We start from the raw sequence: 22,475 nt of genomic DNA, 5'->3' as shown, positions 1-22,475 counted from the left end.
CATGTGATCACTCTGGTCATGTGATCACAAATCGCTCCTTCAAAATAAAAGACCCTCGTCTTACCACACAAAGACAAATAAATACATCATGAACGTAATTATAAATCATTCGATTTTATTTATACATAAAATTAGGCCTACTACAATAGTCGTAATGCCTCTTGATATCATGTCAAACAGGACATTTGCAATCTCGGGAAGGACGTTGGTAGTGCTTTAACATACACTTCGTTTTTTAACACACGTCCACAGGAAATCCCGCGGTTCACCAAACCATTGTGTATTGTAAAACATTTTGATCAACAACAAAGCTACGCGTTCTGGTCTTCTGCTCCGCCGGTCTCTATCGACTCAATGATCCCCTCCATCAACTCGGCCCGGCGACGTTTCTTATCCACAACTGAGAAGGGAACAGGAGGGAGGGACCAGAGAGAGAGAGACAGGACAGAGACCAGAGAGAGGGAGACAGGAGGGAGAGAGAGACAGGAGGGAGAGACCAGAGAGAGGGAGACAGGAGAGAGAGACAAGAGAGATAGACAGGACAGAGACCAGAGAGAGAGAGAGAGAGAGAGAGACAGGTGGGAGAGACCAGAGAGAGACAGGACAGAGACCAGAGAGAGTGACAGGAGGGAGAGACCAGAGAGAGAGACAGGACAGAGACCAGAGAGAGAGAGACAGGAGGGAGAGACCAGAGAGAGACCAGAGAGACAGGAGGGAGAGACCAGAGAGAGACCAGAGAGACAGGAGGGAGAGACCAGAGAGAGGGAGACCAGAGAGAGACAGGAGGGAGAGACCAGAGAGAGAGCGACAGGAGGGAGAGACCAGAGAGAGAGCGACAGGAGGGAGAGACCAGAGAGAGAGAGACAGGAGGGAGACCAGAGAGAGGGAGAGACCAGAGAGAGAGACAGGAGGGAGAGACAGGACAGAGACCAGAGAGAGCGATACACAAGAGAGATCCGAGACCAGAGAGAGAGGAGACACGAGAGAGACAAGAAAGAGAGACAGACATAGAAAGAGAGAGAGGGAGATGAGAGAGATACAAAATCAGCCCATTAGTCAGAAATGTTCCTGTTCATAGTTCATGTTGTCCGGCGTTAGCATGGCGCCTCATTCCGCTGCGGTACCGTGGAAGTGTTCCGCCGTCTTCTTCCTCAGCGTCTCCACGGCGTCCTCGCCGTCCGCCCACTCCAGCACCAGCCGCCGGCCGTACAGATGGGTGCTGTGGCACAGCGCCGTGAACGCTTTCTGCAGACGCAACAGTACACACATGACCTCATGACCCCATGACCTCAGCGCACATCCACGTCACATGTGAAGAGGGATTCACCACATGGACTGCATGTTCATCTCAGTGATGGACTCTGAAACGGTCACCGTCAGCCGCGAGGACAAATCACAACGTCGGGAAAGATAATCGCAATTCAGATTTTAGTCCTAATCAGGGGGCCCTAGGAGCATGTCCCCGGCCACCCTACAGGATGAAGGGTTCGATAACGCACGACCAGAAGAGCCCCTTCTGGACCCTAACCTCCTTCTGACAGGGCAACGGTCGACCACTAGACTCATTAAATATGAATGGCATCAACGTAAGGTAAACCCTGACATAAGTGCACACGGTCGGCCGTCCTCATGTGAACCTCATGCCCTCACCTTGGCGTCCTGCTTGGTCAGGAAGTCGATGAAGCCGAAGCCGCGGTGACATCCATCACCTGCCGACTTCTTAGGGAGACGGACGGTCTGGAGCTCACCGAACGTACTGGAGAGGAGAGGAAACGAGGAGGGAGGAGAGGAGAGGAGAGGAGCGATGATGAAGGGAAACCCTCATCTAACACTTAACCTGTGTTCAAATATTTTGTAGACAAAATGGAGCCGTGCTGTGATGTGAGACAGAGGGAAGGGAGAGAGGGGGGAGAGAGGGGGGAGGGAGGGGGGGGGAAAGGGGAGAGGAGGGAGAGAGGGGGGGGGGGGGGAAAGGGGAGAGGAGGGAGAGAGGGGGGGGGGGGGGGGGCGCGGGCTCACCTGAACAGCTCCCTGATCTCCCGGACCGAGGCCTGGAAGGGGACGTTGCGGACCAGGATCTTAGTTCCCGTCTGCTTCTTGTCAGCCTGCTTCTTCTTGTGGGTCACCTGATCAGCCCTGGAGACGAGAGGGACAAAAGCACCACAACATTATGAAGGATAATAATAATGATAATGTTATTCTCTCTAATACACATCGGGTTCAATCCAGAACTCACACATGATCATATTTCATAAGAATTATAATAATTCATAATATCTTGCCAATTATTCTTTAACGAGCATACTCGTTAAGGTTTTATGAGCATCCTCTCACCTTATGGCCCTCTCAGAGATCTTGATGTCCAGCTGATGATCGTCCACAGAACAGTGCTGGAGGACGGAAGGGGAGAAGGGTCAATCCCGCCGTAGAGGCACAGCTTTGAGGAGGCTCCGTATACTAACCCTCAGATGCTATCGAATTATTCCAAGGTACAAATGTAGAAGGACCTCGGTATCAGCTGTCATTAATGACTCATGGAAGGTAAGAAGCAGTGAAGCGAGGGCCACTATATCAGCAGCCCCTCGCTGGGTGAATGAGTCTGTACCTGCAGCAGCCTCATGGCCTTCTGGGCAGACTCGGACTTCTGGTACTGGACGAAACCGTAGCCCATGGACAGCATCTTGCCTGGAAGTAGAAATCACACGGGGACAGTGTTAGAGATCTTACTTCCTGATATTGATGTGAACATGCCCACAAAGATTTATCTATTATCTTCCAAGGACCTGGAAGTGAAGTCCTGCAAGATTCGAGAATTTGGGACGACTGATGATGAACATTTTATTTTGGATGAACTGTCGCCCCCTTCTGGTGAGTTGCAGAATTATTTAAAATACTTATTTTTTACAGTATAAAAGAATGGCATAATTAAGAGATGTTGATAAACAACGATAAAGATATACATGCAGGCATCAGCACACTAGACATTGATGAACACTTATTTGCATCCGTATTTGCATCTGTTGCCATCAATACAGGGACTTTCTCCATCAAGAACTCTGGTGCGGATAAGAAATTAAACATTGTGAAACGTACCCGTTTTGTCCTTCTTCTTGGACACCGTGCAGGAGGTCACTTTGCCACATTTGGCGAATGTCTGCCAACAAAATTATATTCAACATGAGTCAACGACGAGAGGAGAGAGGAGGAGAGGAGAGGAGAGGAGTGGAGAGGAGAGAGGAGAAGAGAGGAGGAGAAAGGGGGGAGGGGAGAGGTTGCAGCTTGTATTTTAATATGATATTTCCGACCCTGCTCTGCCCACCTCTTGAAGCGTCTCCTCAGTGGTGCTGAAGTTCAGGTTCTTAACGAACAGGGTGGACCCAGGAACGCTCTCCTCCTCCTCTTCCTCCTCCTCCTCCTCCTCCTTCTTCTTCTCCTTCATGGCTGCGTCTCCCTGCGGCGCAGGAGCGCTCGACGTCGTGGACACATCTACCAGACACAGAGCTCACGTCAATCACTGCTCGGTGAACAACCAACCACGACCTTCTGGACGGCGTGAGGAGGCACCGTACCGGCTGTGGGCGGGGCAGCGCTGAACACCCCCCCTGGGGCCCACTCCAGGTACAGCGGGATGTGCTGGAACTGGGGGGGAGATGGGGAGAAGGTCAGTGGTCGGCCGGCCTGGGAACCGCACCCAGCACTCAGGCTGGGTTCGCTCTACCATGGGTCTGCTGAGGGAGGCGCTAGGCCCTGCAGCCAGCGTTGCCAGATTAGCGCACATGTATGGGCAGGTGGGCAGTGTTGCCAGATTGGGCGGGAAATACGAGCCACCCAGATTCTACCCCCCCCCCCCGTGGTGCAGACTCTCCTTCTCCCTCTCCTCCTCCACCCATCTGCTCGTTTGTATTGGTTAAGGACCAGACTCCACCCCCCCCCCCCCCCCCCACCTTGCTGTAGGCCAGCTTCATGAAGGCCCTCTTGGCCTCGGTGGGCTCCAGGTACTCCACGATGGCGGTGAGCCCCGAGGGGGGCAGCAGCAGGCGGCCCAGGGAGCCGTGGGGCGCGAACACCGCCTCCAGCTCCTCCTGGGTGACCCCCGCCGGGAGGTTCTTCACCAGCACCACCGTGGTGCTACGGGCCGCCGCCGCCTGGGGGAGATCAGAGGGTCAGGGGAGACACCAGCAGGTCAGAGGAGACACCAGCAGGTCAGGAGACACCAGCAGGTCAGAGGGGGGAGATCAGAAGGTCAGAGGAGACACCAGCAGGTCAGAGGAGACACCAGCAGGTCAGGGGAGACACCAGCAGGTCAGAGGAGACACCAGCAGGTCAGGGGAGACACCAGCAGGTCAGAGGAGACACCAGCAGGTCAGAGGAGACACCAGCAGGTCAGGGGAGACACCAGCAGGTCAGAGGAGACGCCAGCAGGTCAGAGGGGGGAGATCAGAAGGTCAGAGGAGACACCAGCAGGTTTGGGGAGGAGGAGGAGGAGGAGGAGGAGGAGGAGGAGGAGGAGGAGGGGGTTTGGGGAGCAGGGGGAGGAGGAGGGGGTTTGGGGAGCAGGGGGAGGGGGTTTGGGGAGCAGGAGGACCCACCTGGCTGAAGGAGTCCAGGGACACCCGGTTGTCCAGGAGGAACTGTCGTGTCTCCTGGACGATCTGCGTCTCCCCGAGGGCCATACGGACCGCCACACTGCCCCGGGACTCCTGGAGGGACGGAGGACAGAGGACAGGGTCACACACGGACACAGGGACAGAGGACAGAGGACAGAAGGACACACGGACACAGGACAGAGGACAGAAGGACACACGGGCACAGGGACAGAGGACAGAAGGACACACGGGCACAGGGACAGAGGACAGAGGACAGAAGGACACACGGACACAGGACAGAGGACAGAGGGACACACGGGCACAGGGACAGAGGACAGGGTCACACACGGGCACAGGGACAGAGGACAGAAGGACACACGGACACAGGACAGAGGGACAGAGGGACACACGGACAGAGGGACACAGGGACAGAGGGACACACGGACAGAGGGACACAGGGACAGAGGGACACACGGACAGAGGGACACAGGGACAGAGGGACACACGGACAGAGGACAGAGGGACACACGGACAGAGGGACACACGGACAGAGGGACACACGATGACACGCGGACACGCGGCCCCCCAGAGCCACAGAACAGAGCTCCTTGGTGCCGTCAGATACTAGAATAAACTCAATCATAGAAACACACACATGGGTTTGTGGAGCCTTCGCTAGTGGTCAACTTTGGGTGAATAAAGTATTGCAGCATCTCTCAGTGTACGCTGAGGCGCAGTGAGGGCGACCAGGTGGGAGGTACGTGTGAGGGCTCTGGTTCACGGTAGCTAACCACCCGTCCACCTGTAGTCACACCTGGAGCTCCGAGAGCTGGACCTGCTGGGGTCCAGGCCGCTCAGAGAGGAGGCTACTCACGTGGTCCAGCACTTGGCTCTTGGTGGTGTTGTACTTCTCGGCGATGGCGTCTGCCACGGCATTGGTCCCCACGAACAGGCTGTTCCAGTTGTGGGAGCTGAAGGAGAGGTATACAGTAGAGTTGAAAACAAAGGTCACAGGTCATTAACATAGGCTCCATGTCAATACCATCCTAATGAGATGCGTATCAAGGTTCACAGGTCATAACCACCCTAAAGAGATGTGTATCAAGGTTCACAGGTCAAGGTTCACAGGTCTGCGTATCAAGGTTCACAGGTCTGCGTATCAAGGTTCACAGGTCAAGGTTCACAGGTCAGTTCCACCCTAAAGAGATGCGTATCAAGGTTCACAGGTCAAGGTTCACAGGTCTGCGTATCAAGGTTCACAGGTCATTGCCACCCTAATGAAATGCGTATCAAGGTTCACAGGTCAAGGTTCACAGGTCAGTCCCACCCTAATGAGATGCGTATCAAGGTTCACAGGTCAAGGTTCACAGGTCAGTCCCACCCTAATGAGATGCGTATCAAGGTTCACAGGTCAAGGTTCACAGGTCTGCGTATCAAGGTTCACAGGTCTACGTATCAAGGTTCACAGGTCTGCGTATCAAGGTTCACAGGTCTACGTATCAAGGTTCACAGGTCAAGGTTCACAGATCAGTTCCACCCTAATGAGATGCGTATCAAGGTTCACAGGTCAAGGTTCACAGGTCTGCGTATCAAGGTTCACAGGTCAGTCCCACCCTAATGAAATGCGTATCAAGGTTCACAGGTCAAGGTTCACAGGTCAGTTCCACCCTAATGAGATGCGTATCAAGGTTCACAGGTCAAGGTTCACAGGTCAGTTCCACCCTAATGAGATGCGTACCTGTTGCTGGCCGCTTTGCTCTTGGCGTCTCGCTGCCGTTTGAAGGAGGAGCCTCCGACCGCCTCGGCCGCGTCCTCCTTCTCCTTCTTTAGGGTGGAGGGCAGCAGGTGCAGCATGCGCCCCTGCAGGAGGTGAAAGGTCAATGGACGGCATTCCTACAGCGTGTTCCCAACCAGTGGCCACTCAGGGCTTTACAATATTACAACATCCACACACCGACGGCGGAGTCAGCCACGCAGGGCGACAGCCAGCTGGTCGGGAGCAGTCAGGGGGAGGCGTCTCGCTCAGGGACACCTCCACCCTCAGCGAGGAGGAGCCGGGGATCGAACCAGCGATCTTCCGGTTACCGGCCAACCCGCCCTACCTCCTGAGCGTGCCCTCACCTGGAACACGTGGCCGTCCAGCTGGGCCATGGCCGACACGGCGTTCTCGGGGATCATGTAGGTGACGAAGGCGAACCCCTTGGACTGCTTGGTGAGGTTGTCGATGGGGAACAGAACCTCGGAGAGCGGCCCTGCAGGGGAGCACCTCGTTAGCCTTCTGGGGAGCAACACCTTTCTTTGGGTCATTTGTAGATATGTTCCGATCCAATTTTTCCTTCCCGATACCAATAAGTATCGGCCGATACCGAGTGTATCCCGATGCAGCATCTAGCATTGTAACTACTGAAGACCTTGTTCTTATTGAAGGGTTCTATTACGATGACCGCAATGTAGAGTCGGCTCACTTACTGTCAACTATTTATTTTTTCAGAAGTAGATCATATACATTTATAATAATAATACATTTGTATTCTTGTAGTTAAGCGTGAGCATCCATGTGTTTCCGACTTGGTAGCTCGAACACACGCTAGTCGGAGATCACGCGTTTCCCATTCCAACTTCCCACCTCCGACCTAACGAACGCAGCATAACACCACACGTCTTTGTGATGTTTGTTGCATGTATAGTACCGTCATATGACGGTATCGCATCAGCGCATAGACCGCGTACTCGCCGACGCCTATACTGCATAGACATTTCATTGTATTTGAATCCACGTGTCAACTCACCGTGCCGGGTGAAGAGGTTCTTGATGTCCTCCTCGCTGCAGGTGTAGGGCAGGTTCCTGATGAAGATGCGGCCCGACTCGGCCACGTCTTCCTCCTCCTCGTCCTCCTTCAGCGCCCTGGCGAAGTTCGGCTCAGCCTCTTTCTCCCTCTTCTTCTTCCAGGCGCTGTCCTTGGAGCCGTCCACGCGAAACACTTCGATGTAGCGTCCGCCTGGGGTGACCGTTCCTCAGTGAGTCATACGTACACACACTTTATTACGCACCTTTACCAACGCGTGTTAAACAACTGGTGCTTATAGAACCCACCCATGTAGTCGTTGGTCTTTTGGAGGGCCTTGTCCACCTCTGCATCCGACTGCAGATCAACATAAATGTACCCTGGGAGCAGAGAGAGAGAGACACAGTTAACACAAGGACGCATTACCCATAAACACCAGCACCAGTTCACAGCAGAGAGGAAGAGGAAGGACGAAGGAGAGGAAGGAGGAGCGGTCCACACACCGGTTCGGCTGCCACTCTCGTTGCGTCCGATGCGGATGGCGGCCGGCTTCAGAGGGGTCATGAACTCTCGGATTTGTTGCTGTCATGACAACAGAGGAAACAGAGGTCATCATTAATGAAAACCGTCGCATCCAGGTTGTAGAGAACAAACAATTCAAGGCTCTTCACCTTGAATTCGAAAATGACCACAAAAGAAAAAGAGCATGATGATCAGAGCGGTCCTCTGTGCTCACCTCTTTGATGGTGAACGGAGCTCCTCTCAGCTTCACCGTGAAGTCCGTGGCGGGCTCCGTCTGCACAACAGGGGGCCGGGGTCAGGGGGCGGGCGGGGCAAAGACGGAATAACGCGTGTGTGGTAACGTGTGAGTGTTCACCTCCTGCTTGGCTTTTTTGCCTCGCTTCTTCTCCCCCCCGGGGGTTGCAGCGGGCTGGGGGAGGCCGTCTTTGTCCCCACTCTCATAAGCGCTGTCCACCTGAGCCCCAGGGGTCCGCTCTCCCTCCTCCTCCTCCTCCCCACCCTCCTCTTCCTCCTCCTCCATGGTCTCCTCCGTCGGGGCCACCTTGGACCTCAGGTACTCCATGTCTGACAGGCCGCTCTTCAGAGCCTCCTTGGTCTCAGCTGAACCCAGAAACAGCCATTATATTATCATCCGTTTTATCAGATTTTACTTTCATTTTATGTTATTCTTTCTACTGATCTTAAACTCTCATTGATCAAAATGGTAAGTCTTTACATAAACACCTTCTAGTAATATTAACGTCTGCTACTTTTTTTAACGTTGTTTTGATATATCGTTCCCATAATGATTTGAAGTATCTGTGCAAGGTGATGTACATAAAGGTTTTTATCATCATCATCTTAGTAACAAATCAACCCCAACAGGGGAACGGAGAGCCCACCTGGCTCTGCGCCAGTTCCCTGCTCCTCCTCTTCCTCCTCCTGCTCTTCGTCCTCTGACTGGTCCGAGTCGAAGTTAAGGTAGTCATCATCGTCGGCGGGTTTCCTGGCGACCCGGGGCTCAGCCTTGGCCGGCGGCCGGCTGCTCTCCAGGGGGGTCGAGTCGTTGGCCCAGGTGGGCACTTGGTTTCGTTTTGTGTGAACCAAGACGAACTCCCTGAAGGCTGGCTCCTCCTCCAACTGGGGGTCAGAGGTCAAAGGTCACCGTGTGCTGCCTAGAACCGCTAGGTCTATTGAATACATTCATATCTATCAATACAATCCTGCAGGATTCAGATTGGTGTGTGGACGATCGTTTCTATTCGTTGTCCTTTATTGCAGTAATAACACGCCCGGTAGACAACAGCAGGGACAAACACTCTGCTTTACAAGCAAATTATCACATAATCAGTCTGTGGAAGAGGGATCTCTAAATAAATCGTATTTTATTAAGCCAAAAGGAACCACTTACTTCATCGAGTTTCTTGATGGACGGCTTCTTTTTCTGTGGACGAAATGACAGAAGACATTTTACATTTCAACACTCGGAGACCGTGATCATTGTGTCCTCTTATGTTAGGCCACCACCTTCACGTGCTGAAGTGACACTTATTCAGTGCGGTTAAGCGGATTGGTCGGTCAGTTGTGATTCATTCGTTTTAAGGTGAAGTTAGAGATGCTGCGCTATGTCAGGGTTAGGGTCAGGGCTAGGGCTAGGGTCAGGGTTTACCTTCAGGCTGTCTGTGTCTCTCACGACAGCGGGTGCCGGCGGAGCTGCGGTCTGGCTGTGCTTGCTCCAGGCTTTGGTTTTTGAGGGGTCGCCAAACGCCTTACACATCTCCACCTGAACAGAACAAGTGAAGAACTCAAGATGTTTACACGAATAGCTACAGGCATGGAAACATAAAAGGCTTATATAAGGATGGAGGTTGACCCTCATCATCTCTTACTGTAACTCTCGATGTGTCCAAGAAGCTCCTGTTGAAATGTTGCTGCGCTTTGACAGCATCTTCTTCCGTTTTATATCCAACAAAACCGAACTTACGAAACTTGCCATCCTTCGTAAACTTTAACGTGCAGTCTGTTAGCGTTCCGATGGCAGCAAACAGTTCCCGGAACCTCTCCTCCTTCATCTATAATGACAACAGAGCACCTCAACATGGGTACAGAGAGGACAGGCTGCTCGTCGCTCCGGTTCAGAGTGGACCGAAGCCGAACCAGACGATGTAGCCGCTGGGTGAAGGACTTACCCCGTTAGGAAGGTTCTTAACGATGAGTCGCGACATCCTTGCTTAAATAAAAGTATTATTATTCACCGAACTTTGGTATTACAGAAGATGTCAACAAACAAGCATGGTATTAACCCGAGGTCGCCATTGATGTGGGAGGGGCTTACTGTGCCGTAAGTACGCATGCGTACGCAGTTCATACGTTTTGACACGTGAAAGCGGTCAGGGAAAGCAGTTCATTTTAAATGGATTTATGTATTCATGTTTCACTGACAACAACGATGTGACGAACACATGAATAAATTTAAATATTTAAAATGGTTTTATCACTGACCATTAAAAATTCTCCAAATGATATTGTCCTTTATTATGATAAAATATAGTATATATTATCATATGTCACATAACAGTTATATTACTGGCTTTTGTGAGTAACAATGAACTATGAAGAATGATGAAGCATGAAATGTAAATATTATCAACTTTATTAAAAATTAAAGCATTTCAAGATGGTGCATTTCATTACAGACTTCCCAAAACAGTCTTTGACCAGTAGAAAAGTATTCAGTAAGAATCCTCTTGTTATCTTCAGCTGTCGTGATGACCTGAGTTGACTTGTTCAAGGGCAGAGCTGTGTGTTCATAGACGGGTCGACACGATGGTTTCACCTCCTGTGGTCATAGAGGGGTCGACACGATAGTTCATAGAGGGGTCAACACGGTGGTCCATATAAGTTGACACGATGGTTTCACCTCCTGTGTGTTCACAGATGGGTCGACACGATGGTTTCTCCTCCTGTGAGTTCACAGATGGGTCGACACGATGGTTTCCCCTCCTGTGAGTTCATAGAGCGGTCAACACGGTGGTCCATATAAGTTGACACGATGGTTTCCCCTCCTGTGTGTTCATAGAGCGGTCGAGGCGATGGTTTCCCCTCCTGTGTGTTCATAGAGCAGTCGAGGCGATGGTTTCCCCTCCTGTGTGTTCATAGAGCAGTCGAGGCGATGGTTTCCCCTCCTGTGTGTTCATAGAGCAGTCGAGGCGATGGTTTCTCCTTCTCCTCTCCCATCTGGAACTCCTGGTGGATCTCCAGGAAGGTCTTACCCTTGGTCTCCGGGACGACAAAGAGGATGTATGCCCCCGCCCCGATGCACACCACCAGGAACACCAGGAAGGAGTACTGCTGCAGCCCGTTCTGGGGGAAACCACACGGCACCCTGAGGCTGAAACCCTGAGTCTGCACCCTGAGTCTGCACCCTGAGTCTGCACCCTGAGTCTGCACCCTAACTCTGAAACCCTGAGTCTGCACCCTGAGTCTGCACCCTGAGTCTGCACCCTAACTCTGAAACCCTGAGTCTGAAACCCTGAGTCTGCACCCTGAGTCTGCACCCTGAGTCTGCACCCTAACTCTGAAACCCTGAGTCTGAAACCCTGAGTCTGCACCCTGAGTCTGCACCCTGAGTCTGCACCCTGAGTCTGCACCCTGAGTCTGAGACAGAAAGCCTCTCTGATTCCCCTTCATACAATAGAATAGAATGGCTCTTTATTTGGCCCGAGGGGGAATCTGCCTGCACATGCAGAGGGTTGAATCAACAGTAAGTCCAATGAAATAAGGCCCTTTAACGAAGGTGAACTAAAAGCGTCTGCTTAATGCCCTGAAGGTAAACGTCCTGCTGTGACCGCTCACCACGATGAAGGGGAAGACCATCCCTACGGTGAAGAAGCTCAGCCAGCTCACCACCCCACTGATGATGTACGCGGCTGGGCGCGTGGTCTGGGTGAAGAGCTCCGTGTTCAGGATGTTGGTTACACCACCTTCACCAGGGACAAGGTGTTAATTACACCACCTTCACCAGAGACAGGATGTTAGTTACACCACCTTCATTAGAGACACGTGTTAGTTACACCACCTTCACCAGAGACAGGATGTTAGTTACACCACCTTCACACAGAGACAAGCTGGCCGTGGATCAGAAGCATGAGACAGCAGGGAGTCAGGACCCTGCAGCTATCTCCAGAGAAGGGCTTATTTATGGTTCCACGTTGACGCAACGCAAAGGGGTTAGGGACCCCTTACGTCCTTGCAGACCCTCCTTGCGCCTCCCAAAAATTTTAACCTTGCGTCGAGGCGACGCAGCAGCAAGGGCTGTTATCGGTCCACTGACGTAAACCCGACGTACACCTGACGCAGAACCAAAACAGGTTCAAGACTTTGTCGATGCGATTGCGTCGTCATTGCGTTGCGTCAACGTGGAACCAAGCCTTTAGTGAGGCAGGCGTTACCTGGTCCCAAACCGAAACTCAGGATGAAGGCGAAGATGCAGGCCATGCTCACATAGGGCAGGGCGGTGCTGGCGTCCTGATGGAGCGACGACAAAAAATAAATTGTCTGACAGAAATAGATGAAATGTAAGAAGTAAAATGTTGTTCTTTATAAAGTATAAATAAATCAGTGATAAAGTTGTTATTATAAATAAGAAATCAATCATAGCTATAGTTATTCTGCCTTCATTTCGCTGCTGACACCCTTTCCCTCGTGGTTCATGAAGTGTTCCCCTAGTGGCCGTTACCTGGTAGGTCAGGGACAGGGTGAACCCAACGCAGCAGACGGACATCAGGAAGTACCCTCCCACGATCAACACCCTCCTGCCCAGGCGGTCGATGAGCAGCCCCTGGAAGACACGCGTCATGAGACCGCCGCAGCCCCCCACCCCCCCCCCGTATAAAGGTACAGCTCGTACTCACACAGGTCAGCGCAGTGATGCATTCACAGGCGCCGGTGCCCACAGTCGCATATGGAATCTTATCGGCAGCGATACCACACTGCCTGAACACAGAATCTGCATAGAAATAAATCTGGAAGGAACAAAAGTTGTTCAGTATGATAATAACCTTTCCACTATCTAACCCTCCTCCTCCCTACTGTCTAACCCTCCTCCTCCCTACTGTCTAACCCTCCTCCTCCCTACTGTCTAACCCTCCTCCTCCCTACTGTCTAACCCTCCTCCTCCCTACTGTCTAACCCTCCTCCTCCCTACTGTCTAACCCTCCACCTCCCTACTGTCTAATCCTCCACCTCCCTACTGCCTAACCCTCCACCTCCCTACTGTCTAACCCTCCTCCTCCCTACTGTCTAACCCTCCTCCTCCCTACTGTCTAACCCTCCACCTCCCTACTGTCTAACCCTCCTCCTCCCTACTGTCTAACCCTCCACCTCCCTACTGTCTAACCCTCCTCCTCCCTACTGTCTAACCCTCCTCCTCCCTACTGTCTAACCCTCCTCCTCCCTACTGTCTAACCCTCCTCCTCCCTACTGTCTAACCCTCCTCCTCCCTACTGTCTAACCCTCCACCTCCCTACTGTCTAACCCTCCCCCTCCCTACTGTCTAACCCTCCTCCTCCCTACTGTCTAACCCTCCTCCTCCCTACTGTCTAACCCTCCTCCTCCCTACTGTCTAACCCTCCACCTCCCTACTGTCTAACCCTCCTCCTCCCTACTGTCTAACCCTCCTCCTCCCTACTGTCTAACCCTCCACCTCCCTACTGTCTAACCCTCCTCCTCCCTACTGTCTAACCCTCCTCCTCCCTGCTGTCTAACCCTCCACCTCCCTACTGTCTAACCCTCCACCTCCCTACTGTCTAACCCTCCACCTCCCTACTGTCTAACCCTCCTCCTCCCTACTGTCTAACCCTCCACCTCCCTACTGTCTAACCCTCCTCCTCCCTACTGTCTAACCCTCCTCCTCCCTACTGTCTAACCCTCCACCTCCCTACTGTCTAACCCTCCTCCTCCCTACTGTCTAACCCTCCTCCTCCCTACTGTCTAACCCTCCACCTCCCTACTGTCTAACCCTCCTCCTCCCTACTGTCTAACCCTCCTCCTCCCTACTGTCTAACCCTCCTCCTCCCTACTGTCTAACCCTCCTCCTCCCTACTGTCTAACCCTCCTCCTCCCTACTGTCTAACCCTCCTCCTCCCTACTGTCTAACCCTCCACCTCCCTACTGTCTAACCCTCCACCTCCCTACTGTCTAACCCTCCTCCTCCCTACTGTCTAACCCTCCTCCTCCCTACTGTCTAACCCTCCTCCTCCCTACTGTCTAACCCTCCACCTCCCTACTGTCTAACCCTCCTCCTTCCTACTGTCTAACCCTCCTCCTCCCTACTGTCTAACCCTCTACCTCCCTACTGTCTAACCCTCCACCTCCCTACTGTCTAACCCTCCTCCTCCCTACTGTCTAACCCTCCACCTCCCTACTGTCTAACCCTCCTCCTCCCTACTGTCTAACCCTCCTCCTCCCTACTGTCTAACCCTCCACCTCCCTACTGTCTAACCCTCCTCCTCCCTACTGTCTAACCCTCCACCTCCCTACTGTCTAACCCTCCTCCTCCCTACTGTCTAACCCTCCTCCTCCCTACTGTCTAACCCTCCACCTCCCTACTGTCTAACCCTCCTCCTCCCTACTGTCTAACCCTCCTCCTCCCTACTGTCTAACCCTCCACCTCCCTACTGTCTAACCCTCCTCCTCCCTACTGTCTAACCCTCCTCCTCCCTACTGTCTAACCCTCCACCTCCCTACTGTCTAACCCTCCATCCCCCTACTGTCTAACCCTCCACCTCCCTACTGTCTAACCCTCCTCCTCCCTACTGTCTAACCCTCCACCTCCCTACTGTCTAACCCTCCTCCTCCCTACTGTCTAACCCTCCTCCTCCCTACTGTCTAACCCTCCTCCTCCCTACTATCTCACCCTCCTCCTCCCTACTGTCTAACCCTCCACCTCCCTACTGTCTAACCCTCCTCCTCCCTACTGTCTAACCCTCCACCTCCCTACTGTCTAACCCTCCACCTCCCTACTGTCTAACCCTCCTCCTCCCTACTGTCTAACCCTCCACCTCCCTACTGTCTAACCCTCCTCCTCCCTACTGTCTAACCCTCCACCTCCCTACTGTCTAACCCTCCTCCTCCCTACTGTCTAACCCTCCTCCTCCCTACTGTCTAACCCTCCACCTCCCTACTGTCTAACCCTCCTCCTCCCTACTGTCTAACCCTCCACCTCCCTACTGTCTAACCCTCCACCTCCCTACTGTCTAACCCTCCACCTCCCTACTGTCTAACCCTCCACCTCCCTACTGTCTAACCCTCCCCCTCCCTACTGTCTAACCCTCCTCCTCCCTACTGTCTAACCCTCCTCCTCCCTACTGTCTAACCCTCCACCTCCCTACTGTCTAACCCTCCACCTCCCTACTGTCTAACCCTCCTCCTCCCTACTGTCTAACCCTCCACCTCCCTACTGTCTAACCCTCCTCCTCCCTACTGTCTAACCCTCCTCCTCCCTACTGTCTAACCCTCCTCCTCCCTACTATCTAAGTTCTCCATCACCTCCACCTTCCTGCTATCTAAACCCTCAGGACCACTACACTAACTCAGCTGCCTCCAGTTGGTCTGCACTCGCTGTGAACCATCAATGGTTCCTAAAACACATCTCTAGGTGGAGGGCAGGTCATTTGGACGTACAGCGTTTATGCCGTTGAGCTGCTGAGCAGAGTTGATGACGAAGACGGTGAGGAGCTGCCAGCGCAGGCTGCGGTCTTTAAAGAGCTCCCAGGGTTTCAGCGTCTGGACGCCTAACGCCAGGATCCGCTCACTCTCCATATCTTCCCTCTCCTTCTCAAAGTGGTCCAAACCGTTGAACCGCTTCAGGGCTACGGAGAGAGACACAGACGCCTCACATGAACTCTCTCCTGGGTGCATCCTGCAGAACCAACCAGCCTGTTCTGCACAGGGAGGGTGCTCAGCTAATCAATAACAATATCTTAAGAGGGATTTCTAAAAGGTTGTGTGGACAATGACATGACATGACACTGTTACAAGAATGCGATTGCATGCAGGCCCGCCGCTGCCTGTACGCAGAGTACGCAGAGTGGATAGGGCACCAAGTACCTGGGGGGGGCACCAAAAATTAAGGTTTGTAAAAACCTTCATTTTTCTCTGCGATCCTGCCGATGTCAGGACCGCAGAGTCGCTCGACCGCTTCCGCAAAAGACTCAAAACTCACCTGTTCCGAGTTCACCTCGACTCTGCATAGCTACCCAGCCCCTTCCAGCCACCATTGTATGTTGTACGTCCTGGCACTTAATGTACACACTTATTGTACGCACTTAATCTACAATGCACTTATTCAAAGTACTTAATTGTGTAACATCTGCAGTAGCTGCTAGCATTGCTGTACACGGGGAATGGGCGATTGTTAGTACTTGCACTTGGCTCTATGACCATCTTCACTGTACCGACAGCGATATATAGTTTCACTTCTTATGACAAATGTACTTAATGTAAGTCGCTTTGGATAAAAGCGTCTGCTAAATGCCCTAAATGTAAATGTAAATGTAATAAAAAATAAAATAATGAATTCATTATTGAATTACAAAAATATATAAATTAGTTATGAAGAGGCCCACCGTTGTTTTTTCTTAATTGTATAACCTATCACTCAATTTCGGCAAATTAGATGTTTTTACCTAATATGTTAAAAAGAGGCTCCCCCCCCCCCCCCCCCCCCCGCTAGCGCAGGGCACCGAAACGGCCAGCACCGGCCCTGGACATGGCCCTGTAACAGCCTCATCACATGCAGCCGCCTGCCCCATCAGGTGACGGTACCTTCCTCACACGCCGCCTCGTCGCCGCGGTCCATCAGCAGGAAGCGAGGGCTCTCGGGGCAGAAGGGCAGGGCGACGAGCTGCAGCAGGGCCGGGAGGCAGGTGGTGGCGAGGAGGAGGGGCCAGAGGCCTTCATCGCCCAGCAGCTCTCTGCACAGACAGGAGGGGGTCGAACCCTGAGGCGCGGGAAGCGTCTGAAGCCCCGCTCAGGCCTGTGATCGGCGGTCCGGAACCAGCGTCCTGCTGAAGACTCAAGACTCACTTATTCAGAGTTCACCTACTGTCTAACCCTCCACCTCCCTACTGTCTAACCCTCCTCCTCCCTACTGTCTAACCCTCCTCCTCCCTACTGTCTAACCCTCCACCTCCCTACTGTCTAACCCTCCTCCTCCCTACTGTCTAACCCTCCACCTCCCTACTGTCTAACCCTCCTCCTCCCTACTGTCTAACCCTCCTCCTCCCTACTGTCTAACCCTCCACCTCCCTACTGTCTAACCCTCCTCCTCCCTACTGTCTAACCCTCCACCTCCCTACTGTCTAACCCTCCACCTCCCTACTGTCTAACCCTCCTCCTCCCTACTGTCTAACCCTCCTCCTCCCTACTGTCTAACCCTCCACCTCCCTACTGTCTAACCCTCCACCTCCCTACTGTCTAACCCTCCACCTCCCTACTGTCTAACCCTCCTCCTCCCTACTGTCTAACCCTCCTCCTCCCTACTGTCTAACCCTCCACCTCCCTACTGTCTAACCCTCCACCTCCCTACTGTCTAACCCTCCTCCTCCCTACTGTCTAACCCTCCTCCTCCCTACTGTCTAACCCTCCTCCTCCCTACTGTCTAACCCTCCTCCTCCCTACTGTCTAACCCTACTACTGTCTAACCCTCCTCCTCCCTACTGTCTAACCCTCCTCCTCCCTACTGTCTAACCCTCCTCCTCCCTACTGTCTAACCCTCCACCTCCCTACTGTCTAACCCTCCTCCTCCCTACTGTCTAACCCTCCACCTCCCTACTGTCTAACCCTCCTCCTCCCTACTGTCTAACCCTCCTCCTCCCTACTGTCTAACCCTCCACCTCCCTACTGTCTAACCCTCCTCCTCCCTACTGTCTAACCCTCCACCTCCCTACTGTCTAACCCTCCTCCTCCCTACTGTCTAACCCTCCTCCTCCCTACTGTCTAACCCTCCTCCTCCCTACTGTCTAACCCTCCTCCTCCCTACTGTCTAACCCTCCTCCTCCCTACTGTCTAACCCTCCTCCTCCCTACTGTCTAACCCTCCACCTCCCTACTGTCTAACCCTCCCCCTCCCTACTGTCTAACCCTCCTCCTCCCTACTGTCTAACCCTCCTCCTCCCTACTGTCTAACCCTCCACCTCCCTACTGTCTAACCCTCCTCCTCCCTACTGTCTAACCCTCCTCCTCCCTACTGTCTAACCCTCCACCTCCCTACTGTCTAACCCTCCACCTCCCTACTGTCTAACCCTCCACCTCCCTACTGTCTAACCCTCCTCCTCCCTACTGTCTAACCCTCCACCTCCCTACTGTCTAACCCTCCTCCTCCCTACTGTCTAACCCTCCTCCTCCCTACTGTCTAACCCTCCTCCTCCCTACTGTCTAACCCTCCACCTCCCTACTGTCTAACCCTCCTCCTCCCTACTGTCTAACCCTCCTCCTCCCTACTGTCTAACCCTCCTCCTCCCTACTGTCTAACCCTCCTCCTCCCTACTGTCTAACCCTCTACCTCCCTACTGTCTAACCCTCCACCTCCCTGCTGTCTAACCCTCCTCCTCCCTACTGTCTAACCCTCCTCCTCCCTACTGTCTAACCCTCTCCACCTCCCTACTGTCTAACCCTCCACCTCCCTACTGTCTAACCCTCCTCCTCCCTACTGTCTAACCCTCCACCTCCCTACTGTCTAACCCTCCACCTCCCTACTGTCTAACCCTCCTCCTCCCTACTGTCTAACCCTCTCCACCTCCCTACTGTCTAACCCTCCTCCTTCCTACTGTCTAACCCTCCACCTCCCTACTGTCTAACCCTCCACCTCCCTACTGTCTAACCCTCCACCTCCCTACTGTCTAACCCTCCACCTCCCTACTGTCTAACCCTCCACCTCCCTACTGTCTAACCCTCCTCCTCCCTACTGTCTAACCCTCCACCTCCCTACTGTCTAACCCTCCACCTCCCTACTGTCTAACCCTCCTCCTCCCTACTGTCTAACCCTCTCCACCTCCCTACTGTCTAACCCTCCTCCTTCCTACTGTCTAACCCTCCACCTCCCTACTGTCTAACCCTCCACCTCCCTACTGTCTAACCCTCCTCCTCCCTACTGTCTAACCCTCCTCCTCCCTACTGTCTAACCCTCCACCTCCCTACTGTCTAACCCTCCTCCTCCCTACTGTCTAACCCCCACATGCTTCCTTGTCAACAGACGGATCCCTCCACACCAGCTAGAGGTCCCGTCTAACCACTGCTCTCCAGGGAACCCTGGAGCCAGGAGACGGATCAGGTGTATGATCAGGTGTGTGATCAGGTGTATGATCAGGTGAATGATCAGGTGTGTGATCAGGTGTGTGATCAGGTGTGTGATCAGGTGTGTGATCAGGTGTGTGATCAGGTGTGTGATCAGGTGTGTGATCAGGTGTAAGCATCGTGTGGCCATCGCTCACTTGAGTCCGAGGAGCTGTCCCGTTAGGATCCCCCCGGTGATGAAGACGACGGTGCCGATGGAGATGGAGCCGCGCAGCGCGGTCGGGGCGATCTCCCCAAGATAGAGCGGCTGGACGCACAGAGCGATCCCTGGAGGAGGCGGCGGACCGGCGGACACAACGTCAGGCACTGGGTCGGAATTCTCCCACAGACACGACTAACGATCTAGAACAATAGTCACGCTATGTATTCACCTGCGTTTAATCCACTGAGGAATCGCCCAACAATGAGCAGCTCAAACAGCCCCGTGGGGGCGCTGAGGCCCATGAGCAGCGCAGCAACGATGGCAAACCCATTGTTGGCCAACAGAGAGCCTTTCCTGCAGCGCAAACGATGGGTCTTCAACATCACCATTTAAAGACACACTCCAACACGAAAGGTAAAGCCTTCCTCTCTGAGGTACTCGCCTGCCCAGCTTGACTGACAGGGTCCCCCCTATGCACCCCCCCAGTAGGCCCCCCAGGGTGAAGATGGACACGATGGTGGACCACAGCAGGGTGAGGGTGTGACCCGGGATGGTCGCTTGGTAGCGCTCCAGCCAGGTGTGATTGATGAAGGTCTGCACAGCCTGCAGGGAACAGGAAGTAATCAATGGACTGTACAGATAAAGGGTACATCTACGCAATACGCATACACACATACACACGCAGTCACACACACACACACACGCACAGACGCAGTCACACAAACACACACACACGCAGTCACACACACACACACACGCACAGACGCAGTCACACACTTACACACACACACACACGCACACACAAACACACACGCACACACACAAACACACAGTCACAAACACACAGACACAGACACACACACACGCACAGACGCATTCACACACACACGCAGTCACACACACACACACACACAGTCACAAAGACGCATTCACACACACACACGCAGTCACACACACACAGACACAAACACACACACACACGCAAGAACGCAGTCACACACACACACACACACACACACACACACACACACAGACGCAAGGACGCAGTCACACAGACACACACACACACACACAGACACACACACATACACACACACACACACAGACACACACACACACACACACACACACACACACACACACACACACACACACACACACAGACAAACAACCACGGGCTATGCTCTACAATGTAGAAGTAACAAGAACAGCCCTTTCTACAATCAGCCTTGAATAACGGTAGGAAGTATTGAGCGCTACGGGTTTATTACACAACGTATTGGACGTCCTCCCACCCCCTCCCCCAGTGAGTCCAGGTGGTTGATACCTGGGAGGGGCCGTTGATGACGGAGACGTTGAGGCCGTACTGAAAGGTCCCTCCTATGCAGGCTGCACACACCGCAAACACAAGGGATCGGTTTGGGAACTAAAACGTGGCAAAAAAGGAAAGAAAACAGGCATAACGTCGACCAGGTTGGACAAAATATGGACGTTCATTTCGTACAACCTTGTAAGGTGAACCGATATCAACCGCAGCAGCCTGTCTGCCTCACTGAACCCACTAAAGCAGCGGTTCCCAACCTCCGTCCCTGGACCGGCTCCGGTCCCTGGACCCCTTAGTACTCGGCCTTGAAATAAAATCATAAAAATATCTATTTTATAACTTAGGCTATACAAGTCAGGTTATTTCAAACACAGACATAAAATCGATCAATATGCAACTAAACCACTGTAAATGAAGCACCGTAAATGCACTGTGTCTTTGCACTACTTTGTGTTTATTGAAGTCTCAGGTGATCTTTCTTGTGTTTCTCTTATAAATTGTCTTTTTTATATTATTGCATTGTTAAAGGACCCTGAGACCCGCATTTCATTGCTGTTGCCTAATTGTTGTGATTATGGCAAATAAACCATCTTGAAAAACAGCCATATCCTTTGTTTAAAGATGATGCATCTTAAAATACCGGCTTTAAAATTGACTACCGGTCCTCCACATTATTTATGAATATGCCGGTCCTTGGAACAGAAGAGGTCGGGAACCCTGCACTAAAGGCAGACCTACCTTGAGGCGTTCCTCAGGTCCGTCAGGGCTTCTGATCAGAGATTCATTCTCATCCACCTCTTTAGCCGCTCGGTCCATTATTTTAAGTACGGAAACTGTAACAATATCATCCGAATTTGATGTTCTCTTAACTTTAAAATGGAGCTTGGCAGAGTACGCTCTGCATTGAGTGAGAAGCTGGTGGACTGGAATGAACAGACCTAGCTCTAACCCTTACACCAGAGAGACAAACACAGCTCTGTCAGTGGACCGCTGGGCGTAACCTCGTTAGTTAACTCTCTGATGCTGCACGATATTTAGAGTTCACAGTGCATAGCGTACTCAATCTTCTCAGAAAGACACAAGTTCAACCTGTAGGAGACAATCCGAAGAACTGGTCTTGGTCGAACACTCACATGTGTCTCTGTTGTGGCTTTTGGTGGCACTTTAATAGTACTTTATGTGAAGTTGTGCAGATGTGTTTTTGGTACACCAACCGCCATGCCGAATGGATGTAATGTGGTAAGTTATTGAGCAGACAAGACGATTATTAACAATCGTCATGTTTGCATCATGTTAGATTCATTTGACTAATTTCATTAATTGAAAGTCTTAAATACCATCGTCTGGTCTCAGAAAGGATATCTGTGCGACAGCAACATCTATTTATTTTAAATATGTAGATTTGCAGCAGGACATGCACTGTTAACGAATTGCAATATAGGAAACGTGATGAAATCGTGCATCGGAGACAGATTGCATTATTTAACGATGCAACCGCTGACAGTGAGGCCTCAGACCGGCCTGCTACGTGATGGGCGGTTTGGTCACGAGAGCAGCTCTCCGTGTAAAGGTTGTTACTGTATCATACCTTCCTCTCTGCTGGGCCCCCCCCGGCCTGGTTCAGAGTCATCATGGTCACCTGCTTAAAAAGAGAAACCTTTACTACTGCTGGATGTGATTAACATCCCGCTCAGCCCAGAGGCTGCATCACGGCCTCAGGGGATCCCATCACATGACCCCTCGCTTGATCTGGTGGTTGCCCTTAGCAACAGAGGGATCGGC

The 22,475-nt window shown here is 52.6% G+C and overlaps 2 protein-coding genes across 2 annotated transcripts; both read right to left on the bottom strand.

Annotated features, from left to right (window-relative positions):
• Window positions 1-98: 98 nt before the first annotated feature.
• rbm19 (RNA binding motif protein 19) lies at window positions 99-10,223 on the bottom strand. Its single transcript, XM_060065622.1, has 24 exons — window positions 10,063-10,223; window positions 9,763-9,945; window positions 9,543-9,656; window positions 9,285-9,317; window positions 8,776-9,013; window positions 8,250-8,494; window positions 8,109-8,168; window positions 7,876-7,954; window positions 7,681-7,752; window positions 7,376-7,585; window positions 6,708-6,838; window positions 6,325-6,446; window positions 5,461-5,557; window positions 4,590-4,700; window positions 3,945-4,145; window positions 3,570-3,639; window positions 3,320-3,486; window positions 3,094-3,154; window positions 2,606-2,685; window positions 2,335-2,390; window positions 2,020-2,136; window positions 1,651-1,756; window positions 1,125-1,245; window positions 99-400 (listed from the first exon to the last, which is right to left on the bottom strand). Exons 1-24 carry the CDS (start codon window positions 10,096-10,098, stop codon window positions 312-314), a joined length of 2,799 nt encoding a protein of 932 aa, XP_059921605.1. The 5' UTR covers window positions 10,099-10,223; the 3' UTR covers window positions 99-311.
• Window positions 10,224-10,510: 287 nt separating this feature from the next.
• slc2a11b (solute carrier family 2 member 11b) lies at window positions 10,511-21,878 on the bottom strand. Its single transcript, XM_060065705.1, has 12 exons — window positions 21,432-21,878; window positions 20,697-20,795; window positions 19,812-19,972; window positions 19,599-19,723; window positions 19,365-19,494; window positions 16,700-16,848; window positions 15,557-15,744; window positions 12,787-12,897; window positions 12,612-12,713; window positions 12,325-12,400; window positions 11,729-11,856; window positions 10,511-11,236 (listed from the first exon to the last, which is right to left on the bottom strand). The coding sequence occupies exons 1-12, from the start codon at window positions 21,507-21,509 to the stop codon at window positions 11,027-11,029; spliced, it is 1,557 nt and encodes a 518-aa protein (XP_059921688.1). The 5' UTR covers window positions 21,510-21,878; the 3' UTR covers window positions 10,511-11,026.
• Window positions 21,879-22,475: the final 597 nt, after the last annotated feature.

The sequence above is a fragment of the Gadus macrocephalus genome, chromosome 11 (genome assembly GCF_031168955.1).
Source record: "Gadus macrocephalus chromosome 11, ASM3116895v1".
Lineage (NCBI taxonomy): Eukaryota > Metazoa > Chordata > Actinopteri > Gadiformes > Gadidae > Gadus > Gadus macrocephalus.
The sequence above is the reverse complement of the archived record's forward strand: the minus strand, read 5'-3'. Positions and strand labels throughout refer to the sequence as shown.

Excerpts from the sequence above, each read along its gene's own strand:
- rbm19 (XM_060065622.1), bottom strand. The coding sequence starts at position 10,098 with ATGTCGCGACTCATCGTTAAGAACCTTCCTAACGGG. Across the intron at positions 9,946-10,062 it reads TTAAGAACCTTCCTAACGGG|ATGAAGGAGGAGAGGTTCCG; the intron begins GTAAGTCCTTCA and ends TTGTCATTATAG. Across the intron at positions 3,155-3,319 it reads CTGAGGAGACGCTTCAAGAG|ACATTCGCCAAATGTGGCAA; the intron begins GTGGGCAGAGCA and ends TTTTGTTGGCAG.
- slc2a11b (XM_060065705.1), bottom strand. The coding sequence starts at position 21,509 with ATGGACCGAGCGGCTAAAGAGGTGGATGAGAATGAATCTCTGATCAGA. Across the intron at positions 19,724-19,811 it reads CTGTCAGTCAAGCTGGGCAG|GAAAGGCTCTCTGTTGGCCA; the intron begins GCGAGTACCTCA and ends TTTGCGCTGCAG. Across the intron at positions 15,745-16,699 it reads CGAGGCGGCGTGTGAGGAAG|CCCTGAAGCGGTTCAACGGT; the intron begins GTACCGTCACCT and ends CTCTCTCCGTAG.